Source organism: Acinonyx jubatus, chromosome C2 (assembly GCF_027475565.1).
Source record: "Acinonyx jubatus isolate Ajub_Pintada_27869175 chromosome C2, VMU_Ajub_asm_v1.0, whole genome shotgun sequence".
Taxonomy (NCBI): Eukaryota; Metazoa; Chordata; class Mammalia; order Carnivora; family Felidae; genus Acinonyx; species Acinonyx jubatus.
In genome coordinates this window covers 124,234,766-124,248,533 of record NC_069384.1, presented here as the reverse complement: position 1 = coordinate 124,248,533, position 13,768 = coordinate 124,234,766, and the positions used below count along the sequence as shown (strand labels likewise).

At 40.7% G+C, this 13,768-nt stretch overlaps 2 protein-coding genes and 1 pseudogene across 5 annotated transcripts in view; 1 reads left to right on the top strand and 2 right to left on the bottom strand.

Moving 5' to 3' along the window:
• Nucleotides 1-13,768, top strand: part of NCK1 (NCK adaptor protein 1) — an 81,657-nt gene that overhangs the window by 27,638 nt on the left and 40,251 nt on the right. The gene's annotated exons all lie outside the window — the stretch shown is intronic.
• Nucleotides 3,559-4,985, bottom strand: LOC106976859 (tripartite motif-containing protein 77-like). Its single transcript, XM_015074323.3, is given in 1 exon segment — nucleotides 3,559-4,985. A coding segment is annotated over 1 exon segment (1,356 nt). The 3' UTR covers nucleotides 3,559-3,629.
• LOC106976810 (40S ribosomal protein S13-like) lies at nucleotides 12,338-12,871 on the bottom strand (annotated as a pseudogene).

Sequence of the window (13,768 nt, the reverse complement as noted above, 5' to 3'; positions counted from 1 at the left end):
TCGTTTCTTCGTGCTCTTTTGGGGTGAATTCCTTCATTTTTGTAATTTTGAAGGAAGAAAAGAAATTAATGAGGTAGAAAAATTTTAAAATTAAAATTTAAAATTAAAATAAAATAACACACGCACACACAGAAATCGAATAAATGATGCTAGATCCTAGGTGTGTTTTGGTCTGGGTGTTGAAAGTGGTTTGACAGATTAGAGGGAAAAATGGGAGGTGGAAGGAAGTCATTTGAGAATCTGACAAAATGAATACACTGAAGTACACTAACATGAGATGATGGGAGTAAAATAGAATTTGAAAAAATGTACACAAAGGGAAGAATGTAGTAGAAAAAAAAATATTTTTAATAAAAATTAAAAATAAAAATGAATTTTTCTTTTTCTGTATTCAAGAAAAAGAAAAGAAACAAAAAAGAAAAAAGGACAAAATAGAAAAAAAAGGAAGTCGTCTGAAAATTTGAAAAGTTGAATACACTGAAGTAGTCTAACATAAAATGATGGAAGTAAAATAGAATTTGAAAAAATTTACACAAAAATAAAAATATAGTAATAAAAATTAAAGAAAAATATTTTTGATAAAAATTGAAAATAAAAATGAATTTTTTCTTTCTGTATTCAAGAAAACGAAGTGTAAAAGAGAAAAAAAAAATTGAATAGATGAACCTGCTAACAGATTGAAGTATGACCGAAATTACTTCGTTTTCCCTTAGAGGTCAGACTGTGTAGCGCTTTATAGTCTATAAACTAGGCAGGCAGTGAGACTTGTGTTCTTGAAGAGCGAAGTTGGCCCAGTTGGGCGGGGCTCAGTTTAACAGCTCCGCTCTCCACTAGATGGTGCTGCTAGCCTACTGGGGTAGAGTGTTGCGGTGCTGTAGGTGCGTATGTGCATGTGCGGGAGCAGTGAAAATGGCACCACCCAGCTGCCCAGTCTCTAGCTTTGGAACTCTGTTCTCCCGGATCAGTAGTTGTACACTCATCCGCTGTCTTCACCTTTCGCCCACTCCGCTTTTTCACTGTCTGTGACCAGGCGCCAGGCAGTACCTCTCTCCTGAGTTTCGTCTCAGATGCGGCTGTTTTCCCCGGCCCCTTACTTCTGAAGGACTGTGGCTTTGACCCATTCTGCCCCTCTGAGGGAAGGGTCTCACCTAGCAATGGCTGAATGAGCAATGGTTGAATGTTGGCTGCACCCAGGAACGCTTGCTGGACCCTGCTGCTGCCAGTGCCACGAGACTGTGGCCAGGTGCCAGCCCGCCCCAGAAAAAGTTCGCGAGACAGTGTAGCAGCAGCATTTCAGGGATTATGAAAATCACAACACACATCTGGCACCAGGCTTCACCCTTAATGACCTTGTTCCAGCACCAGCGAATGTGGCCGTTTTCTGGGGTCTGCTGGGATCAGGTGGCTTCAACAGTCTCTACCAAATGTCCTTCCAGCAGTGGAACTGCTTTTCCCCGTGTGGCCTGAGAACCTCCCGGACCCCACTCTGTTCCTGGGGATTCGCCCTTCCCACCAGAGCACCGCCAGGTATCAAGCTGTGGAATTGCAGCCTTTGCGCTCCCCTTGTTTACAGTCTTAATGGAATTTAAACCGTCTCCTTTCTCCTTTCTCCCTTTTTAGTTTAGCCCCTGCGGCTGTTTCCAGTTTTCCACTTTCTCTCCAGCTGCTTTTGGGGAGAGGTGCTTTTCCCATATTCTCTGCCCTCCCCCCCCCCACCCCGCCAGTCTCTGTCCTCTCTCCACTCGCAAAAGCACCTCCCTTCCTGCTCCTCACTCCCCAAGTTCACCTCTGCACCGCATACCTGCTGAATTCTGTGGTTCAGGTTGTGCAGATTGTTGTGTTAATCCTCCCATCAATTTTCTAGGTGTGTAGATGGTTTAGTGTTGGTCTGGCTGTCTTTCATGTACACGAGACACACAAAAAACTTCCATGCTGTTCTGCCATCTTGTCTCCTCCCTCTACTCTTTTTTTTAAATGGAGGTTTGTGGGTGTTTTTTTTTTTTTAAGAGCAGTTGTAGGTCTACAGCAATATTGAGGGGAAGATACCAAGATTTCCTGTATACTCCCTACCTCATACATGCATAGCTTCTTCTATTATCAGCATTCCCCACCAGAGTGGTACAGTTGTTACAATTAGTGAACCTACAGTAACACATCATAATATCCAGAGTCCATAGTTTACATTATGGTTAACTGTTTGTATTGTGTACTTATGTCTTGTTTAATTTCTTTCACTACATTTCACAATGTAGTTTTCATTGTAGAAGTCTTTCCCATCCTTAATTAAGTTTATTACTAAAGATTTTATTCTTTTTGATGCTCTTGTAAATGGTAAATAGTTTTGTTAATTTCCTTTTCAGATTGTTCATTGACAGTGTTTACTAACATTGTTAGTGTTAGAAATGCAGCTGATTTTTGTGTTGATTTTATATCCTGTTACTTTTGCTGAATTTACACCAGCTTAACTTTGATAACAGAAAAACTTTGCTATTATAAGCTTCATTCTCATCCCCTTCCATTCATTGATGAAATGATACACATCTTTAAACATTGTGTATTGAAACAATTATTATTGCAAATGGCAGAAATTGGGTTTTAATGCATTAGTCTCATATATTCTCTAGAAAGGAAAAATGTAGAGTTACAAACCAACGTTACAATAATAGTAATTTAGACTAGTGGTTTTAAAAATTGTTTATTAGTGTCTTAAATCTTACCAAAAACAAAAAATAGAGTTGCAGACTGTATTTTCAATAATTCCATCTTTAAAAATTTTTTTTTAATCTTTATTTTTGAGAAAGAGAGACAGAGTGCCTGCAGGGGAGGAACAAAGAGAGAAGGAGACACAGAATCCAAAGCTGGCTGTAGGCTGTGAACTGTCAGCACAGAGCCTGATGTGGGGCTCGAACCCATGAACCGTGAGACCATGACCTGAGATGAAGTCGGATGCTTAACCAGCTGAGCCACCCAGGCTCCCTTCAATAATTCCATCTTTTATGATTGCTCATGTATTTACCTTTATTGAGATCTTTATTTCTTTTTTTTTTTTTTAATGTTTACTTATTTTTGAATTTTTTTTTTTTCAACGTTTATTTATTTTTGGGACAGAGAGAGAGACAGAGCATGAACGGGGGAGGGGCAGAGAGAGAGGGAGACACAGAATCGGAAACAGGCTCCAGGCTCCGAGCCATCAGCCCAGAGCCTGACGCGGGGCTCGAACTCACGGACCGCGAGATCGTGACCTGGCTGAAGTCAGACGCTTAACCGACTGCGCCACCCAGGCGCCCCGAGATCTTTATTTCTTAATATGACTTGAATTATTGTCTAGTATTATCTGGGAATGTCTTAATTTCTCCCTCACTTTTGAAGGACAGTGTTTTTTTTTTTTTTTTTAAAGCGATTACTTGTCTTTTCTATTTTATTTCAATAAAATAGAAAAGACAAATGTACATCCTTCACAGTGTCACCACTTTAAAAAATAATACAGCAAATGTATATCCTGAAGGTAAAATGAAGTTCAAGACCATGAGGTATCAGTGATTTTCCCCACTCAAGAAGTCACCAGGATAGAACCCGCCCCAGCTATTAAAATTGCTAAGACCTTGGTCAGGTTTGTGAGCTGTTCCTGATCATTTGGTTACATAACAAATGAAAGGTCTGAGAGGGAAGGAGAAGGAACAGGAAAGGAAATTACAAATGAGGGAACTTTTGGTAACATTAACAAAGCTTACTATATCAAATTCATAATCTAAAAACACCCCTACCAAGCCCTGGGGTCTTGGAATGTAGTGGCACAGTGGCGGGGAGGCAGAGAAGAGACGGCAATGGTTATCCACGTTGACACACAGAAGTAGAAAGATACCCTCAGAGTTGAGCAGCAAGTCATGGTGTTTTGTCCAGGATTCCCTGCAAAGTCCTTTAATCCAATTCTGAGAGTTTCCCACATCCACCTCCCAGTAATATTTGCCAGAGGTGAAGGCAGCCTGAGCTGCCCAGGAAGGCTTATACTGTGAACTCGCTGGACTGCGGGGCAGGTCTTGATGGTCGGGACAGCACTGCAAACGTCTCAGGTCTTCAGACAGAGGCACACAGTAATTCCTTATGTTATCATCAAATGTAATATACACTCAGAAGTTGTTAAGCCTTTCAGACATCCCGGTGATTGTCCACTCACTGGGCTGTGGGTCCACAGGCTGGGGCAAGTGCGCCTGCACTAACTGACTCCTTTTCATGATGTCTTCCAAATCCTGGAGCTGGTGCACATCTGCTTTGAGGCACATTTCCTTCAGCTCCTCATAGATTCTTTTCAGGAGTTTCCCCATTTGAAGCATTCTAGCTACGTTTCTCCAGAGTCGATGAAAAATTACCTTGCCTTCAATTGCCAGGCTCTCTAAATGTTTTTGCTTTTCTTTGTGGAGGTATTGGTACACCTTAGGATATTCAGCCTTGATCATCACCATCCTTAGATTTACAAAACCCTGCCATACTCTAAGTAAGTTGTACTCTTTGTTTATATTTCTCTGATTTCTCTGCCTGTTTTTCCAAATAGATTTCATTTGCATCAGAAGTTTCTCCCTGCAGTGCTCAGCGACCTGTGAAACTGGACAGTGTATGTGAGTGGTATGCCCTGGCGAATGAGAGCATTGCAAACACAGCAGGCTCTTGTCATTTGGACAGAAGATATTCTTTAGTGCTTGGTGTATCCAACACACCTGCCTGGCAGACCTTGGTAACTGCTTGGCAACTGATTCTTTTTTAGCACGAGCTTGTCCCTCAGCAGAAATAATGCTTTTGAAGTCCATGCGTGGAGATACTGCCCTGTATACAGGGCAACAGGTAGGATGCTGGGCATCTTCCCACAGGAGGCAGAGACACGGAGTACAAAAGCTGTGTCCACAGTTAATGGTGACAGGGTCTGTGAAATAGTCCTTGCAGATGGAACAGATAAGCAGACTGGGGGCGCAGCGCACAAAAGTAGAATCCATGTTTCTTCCTGTCAGTCTTCTCCTCCGGGAAGCTCTCTTGCCTGTTCCTGTCTGCCCCCACCACCCAGAACCCATGTTCTGTATCTCTACCTAAACTGTCCAGGTTCAGGAAGAGGAGGATTTGGGTGGGAGAGGGCAAGAGAAGCTTCCCTTCTCATCTGTGCTGTTTCCTTTCTGAGCAAGAACTTGAAGGACAGTTTTGTCGAACATTGGATTTTAGTTGACAGTTTTTTATTTCAATATTTTGAATATGTCAGTCTACGGTTGACCTTTGAACAACATGGATTTGAACTGTGTAGGTAAACTTATATGCAGATTTGTTACTTTTTAATTTTAATTTTAATTTAATTTCTATTTATTTTTAAATTTACATCTAAGTTGGTTAGCATATAGTGCAATAATGATTTCAGGAGTAGATTCCAGTGATTCATCCCCTATGTATAACACCCTGTGCTCATCCCAACAAGTGTCCTCCTTAATGCCCCTTACCCATTTAGCCCATCTCCCCACCCACAGCCCCTCCAGCAACCCTCAGTTTGTTCTCTGTATTTAAGAGTCTCTTATGTTTTGTTCTCCTTGTTTTTATATTATTATTACTTCCCTTATGTTCATCATCTTAAATTCCTCATATGAGTGAAGTCATATGATATTTGTCTTTCTTGGACTAATTTCACTTAGCGTAATACCCCCTAGCTCCATCCACATAGTTGCAAATGGCAAGATTTCTTTTTGATTGCTGAGTATTACTCCATTGTAAATATATACCACATCTTCTTTATCCATTCATCTGTTGATGGACATCTGGACTCTTTCCATACTTTAGCTATTGTCAATAGCAGTGCTGTAAACATCGGGGTGCATGTGCCCCTTTGAAACAGCACACCTATATCCCTTAGATAAATATCTAGTAGTGCATTGCTGGGTTATAGGGTAGTTCTGTTTTTAATTTTTTGAGGAACTTCCATATCGTTTTCCAGAGTGGCTGCACTAGTTTGCATTTCCACCAGCAGTACAAAAGAGATCCTCTTTCTCCGCATCCGTGCCAACATTTGTTGTTGCCTGAGATGTTCATTTTAGCCATTCTGACAGGTGTGAGGTAGTATCTCATTGTGGTTTTGATTTGTATTTCCCTGATGATGAGTGATATTGAGCATTTTTTCATGTGTCTGTTAGCCATCTGGATGTCTTCTTTGGAGAAGTGTCCGTTCATGTCTTTTGCCCATTTCTTCACTGGATTATTTGTTTTTTGGGTATTGAGTTTGATAAATTCTTTATAGATTTTGGATACTAGCTCTTTATCTGATATGTCATTTGCAAATATCTTCTCCCATTCTGTTGGTTTCCTTTTAGTTTTGCTTATTGTTTCCTTTGCTTTTTATGCAGATTTTTAAAAATTTATTTTTAATGTTTTATTTTTTGAGAGACAGAGTGCAAGCAGGGGAGGGGCAGAGAGAGAGAGAGAGAGAGAGAGAGAGACAGACAGACAGTTTGAAGCAGGCTCCAGGCTGCAAGCTGTCCATGTGGAGCCCATTGCTGGGCTTGAACCCACAAATGTGAGATCACGACCTGAGCCGAAGTGGGACACTTAACTGACTGAGCCACCCAGGCTCCCTATTATGCAGATTTTTTATACTACAGGACTGTAAATGTGTTTTCTCTTATGATTTTCTTATCATTTTCTTTCATCTAGCTTACTCTATTATAAGAATACCGTATATAATGCATATAACATACAACATATGTGTTAATCAACTGTTTATGTTATCAGTAAGGTTTCTTGTTCAGCAGAAGGCTATTAGTTGTTAAGTTTTGGGGAAGCCAGAATACATGGGTTTTTGACTGCGAAAGGATCCCAACCCTTGCATTGTTCAAGGGTCAACTCTACTTACCCTCTTCTCTCCTCCAATGTTTCTTTTTTATTATTATTTTTTTTTAAATGTTTTTATTTATATTTGAGAGAGAGAAGACAGAGCATGAGTGGGGGAAGGGCGCAGAGAGTGGGAGGCATAGAATCTGAAGCAAGTTCCAGGCTCAGAGCTGTCAGGGCCTGATATGATCCGTGAGATCATAACCTGAGCCGAAGTCAGACACTTAACCAACTGAGCCACCGAGGTGCCCTGCATCCTCCAAAGTTTCTAATGAGAAATCTATTGGTGATCTTATTGAGGATCCCTTTTATGTGATCATTCACTTCTGTTGCTTTCAAGATTCTCTCTTTTAATATTTTCATTTATAGTATGTCTCAGTATAGATTTCTTGCGTTTATCCTACTTGGAGTTTGTTGAGCTTCTTGGATGTTTAAATTCATGTCCGTTACCGAATTTGGGACATTTTCAGCCATTATTTCTTCTTCTTTTTTTTTTTTTTAATTTTTTTAATGTTTATTTCTGAGACAGAGAGAGACAGAGCATGAGTGGGGAAGGGGCAGAGAGAGAGGGAGACACAGAATCCGAAGCAGGCTCTAGGCTCCTAGCTGTCAGCACAGAGCCTGACGCGGGGCTTGAACTCACAAACCGTGAGATCATGACCTGAGCCGAAGTCGGTCGCCCAGCCGACTGAGCCACCCAGGCGCCCCAGCCATTATTTCTTCAAATAATCTCTTTTCCCCTTAGTGTCCCTCTTTGCCTTTTGGCACTCTCAGAATGCATCTGTTCGTTCTTTTCCTGGTGTCCCACAGATCCTTTATTCTCTCATTTGTGTGTGTGTGTGTGTGTGTGTGTGTGTGTGTGTGTGTGTTCGTGTGTGTGTTCCTCAGGCTTGCTAATTTCAATTGCCCTGTCTCCGTGCTCACTGATACTTTCTTTTACCTGTTCAGATCTGTCTTTAAATCCCTTTGGTGAACTTTTCCTTTTTGTAATTGTACTTTCCAGCTGGAGAATTTCTTAGGTTTTCTGTTTCTTTGGATACTATTATTTTGTTCACACATCATTTTCTTTACTTTCTTTAGTTAGTTAAGCATCTTTAAGATATTTGTTTAAAGTCTTTGGTGAGTTTGTCAGCTGGTCTTTCTCCAGGATGGTTACTATTGGTTTTTCCCTTTGAATGGATCATACTTGCATGTTTCTTTGTATCCCTTGTGATACATTGGTTGTTGAAAACTGAATGTGTGAATTTAATAATGTGGTAAGTCTGAAAATCAGATCATCTCTTCCCCAGGGTTTCCTGGGTTTTTGTTTTTATTGTCGTAAACTTTCTCTGTGCCAGGAACCACTTTGAAGTATAAACTTAAGCTTTCCTCAGGTCTTCACTGAGCTTGTGCCTTTTTCTGGATATATGTGGTGACTTTCTTAATACCCCTATTACTAGTTCTTTAGTGTCAGGCTCCTGAAAGGAGAAGGTTAAAAAAGACTCCAGCCCTGTAGATAAGATTTTCTTCAGCCTGAGGGAAAAGGGCTTACATAATTGGTGGGTGGGTGGGTGTGTGTGTGTGTGTGTGTGTGTGTGTGTGTGCGCGCGCGCGCACGCATATGCCTCTGTCAGCACCTCAGTGATCAGAAGCATCATTCAACTGTCAGAACACAGATCCCTGATATATGGATGACAGGCTCATTTTGACTCTTGAAAGCTGCTTTTGGAACTAATGTACAGCTACGTGGCATGGGCCTGGGGAGTGGAAGATGCTACTACTAGCCATTGCTGAGCTAACTGAAATTAACCAAAGTTAATAGTCCAAGACTTCCTCTGGAAGTTTCAAGCCTTGGGGTAGTCTCCAAAATTGTAAAATAGTTCAATTAGACAGATTCTGCTAGTACAGTTGTTGTCTAGGTGGAGAGACCAAATTTGGAGGGCTTCTTATGCCACCGTCTTCCCAGAATCTTCTCATAACTTTACAAAAGGGAGTTTCATTATAGTTTCAGAGTTCAATCTTTTTTCCCTTGTTTTTCAGATTATACTTCAAAATAAACACATATGAGACCTTTTACTTAGTTTTTAAGTCTAGATAGCAGATACATAAAAGAAGGAATTCTTGTTTTCTGATATTTTTTTTTCCTAAGAAGAAAACCAAATGCTTCCAACTGGAAGCGGATAAGACTGGAAAGCAAGAGACACCTTAAGGAGGCAAATGCCTTCATTACTACTAAGGTGATGGTAGTGAGAATGGATATAACATGGAATCATTTGAGTCCTATGAAGGAGGTAAAAAGGACAAGAATTGAGATGCAGGGTTTGACTGAATAGGGTTTCATTAATCCAGATAACTAGATTGATAGTGTTACTGTTTACTGAATTATAGAGCACAGAAGCAGAAACTTTGTAGGGATAAATGTGAGGTGCCTACGGAGTAGATAAGTACTGTACTTTAGAAAGCATTTTCACACCTAGTTTTTTTTTTTTTTAATGTTTATTTATTTATCTTGAGAGAGCATGCATGCGAGAGAGCATGCATGCAAGCGAGCACAAGCTGGTGAGGAGCGGGGAAAGAGGCAGAGAATCCCAAGCAGGCCCTGTGCTACCAGCACAGAGCCCAGCTTGGGGCTCCATTTTAACGACCATGAGATCATGACCTGAGCAGAAATCAAGAGTCAGATGCTCAACTGACTGAGCCACCCAGGCTCCACCACCCCTAGGAATTTTAAGTGATAGTGTACTGGTTCTCTGTAACTCTCTGGTAGGTCCTATTGCATGCATAAGCCAAAAGATAAAGATACAAGCCAATTTTAATAGTAAGGCTTAAGTGGTAAAGCCCTGAAAATATTTTTGAATACAAATTACATAAGCACATGGAGAACATGAGGGAGAATTAGAATTAAGTATAGCAGTTAATGTGAAAATACTCATATTATGATTAATTGCATGTTAAATATGTCCTGAATTTCATGTTACATACAAGTTTTAGTATATGTTAGGAGAATATGGTTCCTAAATGTGATGGTATAATCTAAACCTTATTTGTACTATATAGCGTGGGGAAATGATAGTTTCACTGTCCCCTGTGCTGTGTGTATTCTTTTGAAATGTGTACAACTTTGGAAACATGACTTGGAATGACACTTAAAAGAGATTTGGTAATTAAGAGTATATTAAAGAGTAAAGACTAGAATACCAAGGGGCTAAGATGATGAAAATATTAGAAAACACAATACAGATCTGGTTTTATTTAGTCCAGATAATTTAAGGAGAAATTTAGTTAATAGTTTTGATATGATCATAGTTTTGATATAACTCAGGAGACTTTTTGATACAATCTGATTCAGTTCTCTTATTTTACCAATAAGAAAATGGAGTTTCAAGGAAGTTAATATGACATTCCTTGACTCATAATTAATGGCAAGGCAGTTTAATGGCAACTCTTGTTTGTTAAGCATGTTTTATTTCTAGGAGCAGTAGAGCAGAGCTGAGACTAGAGCAAGGCAAGCAAGTTGCCTAGGGTACAAAGTTGAAGGAGGCAGTCACTTTCAGGTGCAGATCCTGGACTTGGAAGATCCTTATTTATCAAAGTAGTATTTGAATAGTCCTAGGACACAACTCCCAGCCCTGCAGATTAGGGATAGCCTGAGGAAGCTAGATGGCTCACTGATGGTGGAAGAGAATTAACCCTCAAGACCTAGGCCTTTGTATGTGGTAATCTAACAGTTTGCAAGTACCTGTGGAGTATTACTTCACTTAATGTGAGAGTGGTGTGGGGTTTTCTGTTCTCAGGCCTGGATTGGTTCCTATACTCCTTTTTTCTTTGAATCAGATCTCAGAGGCTGTAGTTCCTTTTGTTCTTTTAATAATTTAAAAAAAATGTTTATTTTTGGGGCGCCTGGGTGGCTCGGTTGAGCATCCGACTTTGGCTCAGGTCATGATCTTATGGCTCGTGGGTTCAAGCCCTGTGTCAGGCTCTGTGCTGACAGCTCAGAGCCTGGAGTCTCCAGCCTGCTTCAAATTCTGTGTCTCCCTCTCTCTGTCCCATCCCTGCTTGTGCTCTCTCTCTCTCAAAAATAAATAAACATTTAAAAGAATTTTTTTTAAATGTTTATTTTTGAGAGAGCTAGAGAGTGCAACTGGGAAGAACAGAGTGGGGGAGAGTGGGGACAGAGGATCTGGAGTAGGTTCTGCGCAGACAGCAGCAAGCCTGACGTGGGGCCCAAACTCCTGAACTGCAAGATCATGACCTGAGCTGAAGTAGATACCCAACCAGCATGTGCCCCCCCCCCAAAGCTGTTTTCACCCCAAACCTCTTGGGGGTTCTGTCAACTTGGCTGGTGAGTTAGAAAATCTAGACATACCTCTCATTCCTTTTCTTTTACAGCCCACATAGCCAAATATGGAATCAATTTAGAGATAATAGTGACAAAGATGTAAGAGATTAACCTAAATCTACTTTTATTATCATGACCTTTGTTCTCTAGTTTCTGACTGCCATTTTATTTTTCAGGGTGCAGTCACCTAGTGGAGCTCCATTCCCCTTAGGTAAAGGACAAGTTTGTTTATGAGGGTCTTTCTCCCCAGCACTTAGGGGTTAGAGGCAGTCTAGACTGAATGAAATCCCTACATCGGTGTCTCAGGAAGATTATTTGTTTTTCGCAGAACCTCCACAGTTGATGGCACAAGTGAGTAGAAAAACCGTTCTCCAAATATTTAAAAAAAATTTTTTTTTTTTAACGTTTATTTATTTTTGAGACAGAGAGAGACAGAGCATGAAGGGGGGAGGGGCAGAGAGAGAAGGAGACACAGAATCGGAAGCAGGCTCCAGACTCTGAGCCATCAGCCCAGAGCCTGATGTGGGGCTCGAACTCATGGACCGCAAGATCGTGACCTGAGCTGAAGTCAGACGCTTAACTGACTGCGCCACCCAGGCGCCCCCGTTCTCCAAATATTAGTGGCTCCCTTTTTGGCATTAACTTATGGGAAGAGAATAAAACCAGAATGCACGGCTTTTGTCTTAGAACTAGTGGGTATAAAGTTGTTATGCTGCTTCTCTGGATCTGTCTTTTTTATACTGGTACCTAGCTTGCCTCCTTAGGACCATTATACTTTTTGTTCTTAAGGCCTTTGGAGTTAAAGGCAGACCATTTGTTTTTATATTACACTTTAAAATTGGTGGAATCTGGAAACCAGAAGTGAAGACAGGTGGTTTTACTGGCTTAGTCAAAGGTGTATCTAAATGTATATAAACATTCGCAGTACATTAGACCCAGTTTACAAATGCAATTGGCATAGTTTGTGATGCTCATGTGAGCAGAATAAGTTTAATGTAAGTCAGCATTACAGATGAAGTAATATTGGCAAGAAATGGAACTTTTTCCACTAGCTTGTAAGCTCTTTCAGGACAGACTTATCTTTGTAAACTGGATAGCTCATACTGTGTCTTGCACGTAGTAGAGCCTTGAAAAGATAAATAATACACAGGTGAAAGCTTGGTTAAATCAGGGGTTTGGTTCATAAGATCCACATCGTTTTCAGTGTTAGTTTTTTTTTCTAGTTAGACAATGATTTTATTGCGTGAGTACATAGTCAAATTTATGCAACCAGGGCAGAGGCTGTGGGTGACTCGTATTTCCAGTTGCGGGGAGAGGACTCCTTTGGTCTTAATATCAAGCCAACTAGTGAAGACAGCTCTCGATCAGAATCAGTGGGAATTTAACATCCTTTTCTGTTCCTCTCAAGATTCTTTCGAACAGCTTTCTTAATCAAATGGTCGAGATCCTCAGGAACATCAGGAGCAAGTCCTTTGGACTTCAGAATTCTCAAAATTTTATTGCTTGTCACAAAATGTACTTGTGCAACACCATGTGAGTCTCTCTCAGGATTACACTGATTTATGAGGGAGTCAGGACCTTCTTGGCCAGTTTGTAGATCTGTTCCTTCACGTCGGCAGACATCAACTTCAGCCAGGTGGGGACGCTGTGGCGATAAGGCAGAGCCAACTGGGACAGGCCCTTTCTGGGAGCATGCATGCGAGCTATGAGGCAGCAATCAGGCAATGAAAGAGTCCAGTGTTAGCCTTCATTAAACCTGGTCCAGAGTGTTTACACGTAACACACACACAGAGTTGTTAAATTTGGGAATGTCTGTACTTGCTATTAGGGTTTTCTTAATCTCCATTTAGTTTATTTTATCCTTGCTTTTGCATTTTTCTTACTTCTGAAGTCTTTCTTACAGAGTGTGCTTTTTTTTCCTTTAAATTTGACACTCTAGGGATGCCGGTCTGGCTCAGTTGAAAGCATGCTCTCTTGATCTTGGGGTTGTGAGTCATGCCCCTCGCTGGGTGTAGAGATTATGTAAACAAACAAACTTCAAAAAACCAAATTTGATACTCTATTTTTTCTTTCAGTTCAGGTGCTCGTTATCGTATATTGGCCCTGTTTGTTTAACAGAAAAGTAATTTTGGTTTATGAAGTGAAATATCCAGGGATAGATTCTGGGTTGAGGAATAATTAGAATTGGAGGCTCAAAAAATAGAATCTAATCTCTGTGCACCTCTCAGCTTCATTGTCGGGTTCTGTATAGTGACATTTACTCTGCTTTCAGGTTTAAGTCTGTTGGGAAAAGAGAGAGTGCTTTCCCAGTAACCTCTGTAGACATCCTAAGAAACTTTATGAATGAACAACTTGTTTTAAGCCCATTCTTCACTAGTCACAGGAAATAAGGGGATTTAATATTCTGATTAGCTGTGCCTGATTGCATATACTAGCCCTGGGTTGGAACTCCACCTAAAGAATGTCAATATAGAATTGGTGGATGGGGGCAGGGATGGAGAGGATAGGGTCTGAGAAGGAAGCTGAAACACTACTATGAAAAGAAGAGAAAACGGATGCTCATACAGCTTGAATGTCAGCTAGCTAGCTATTCACCAT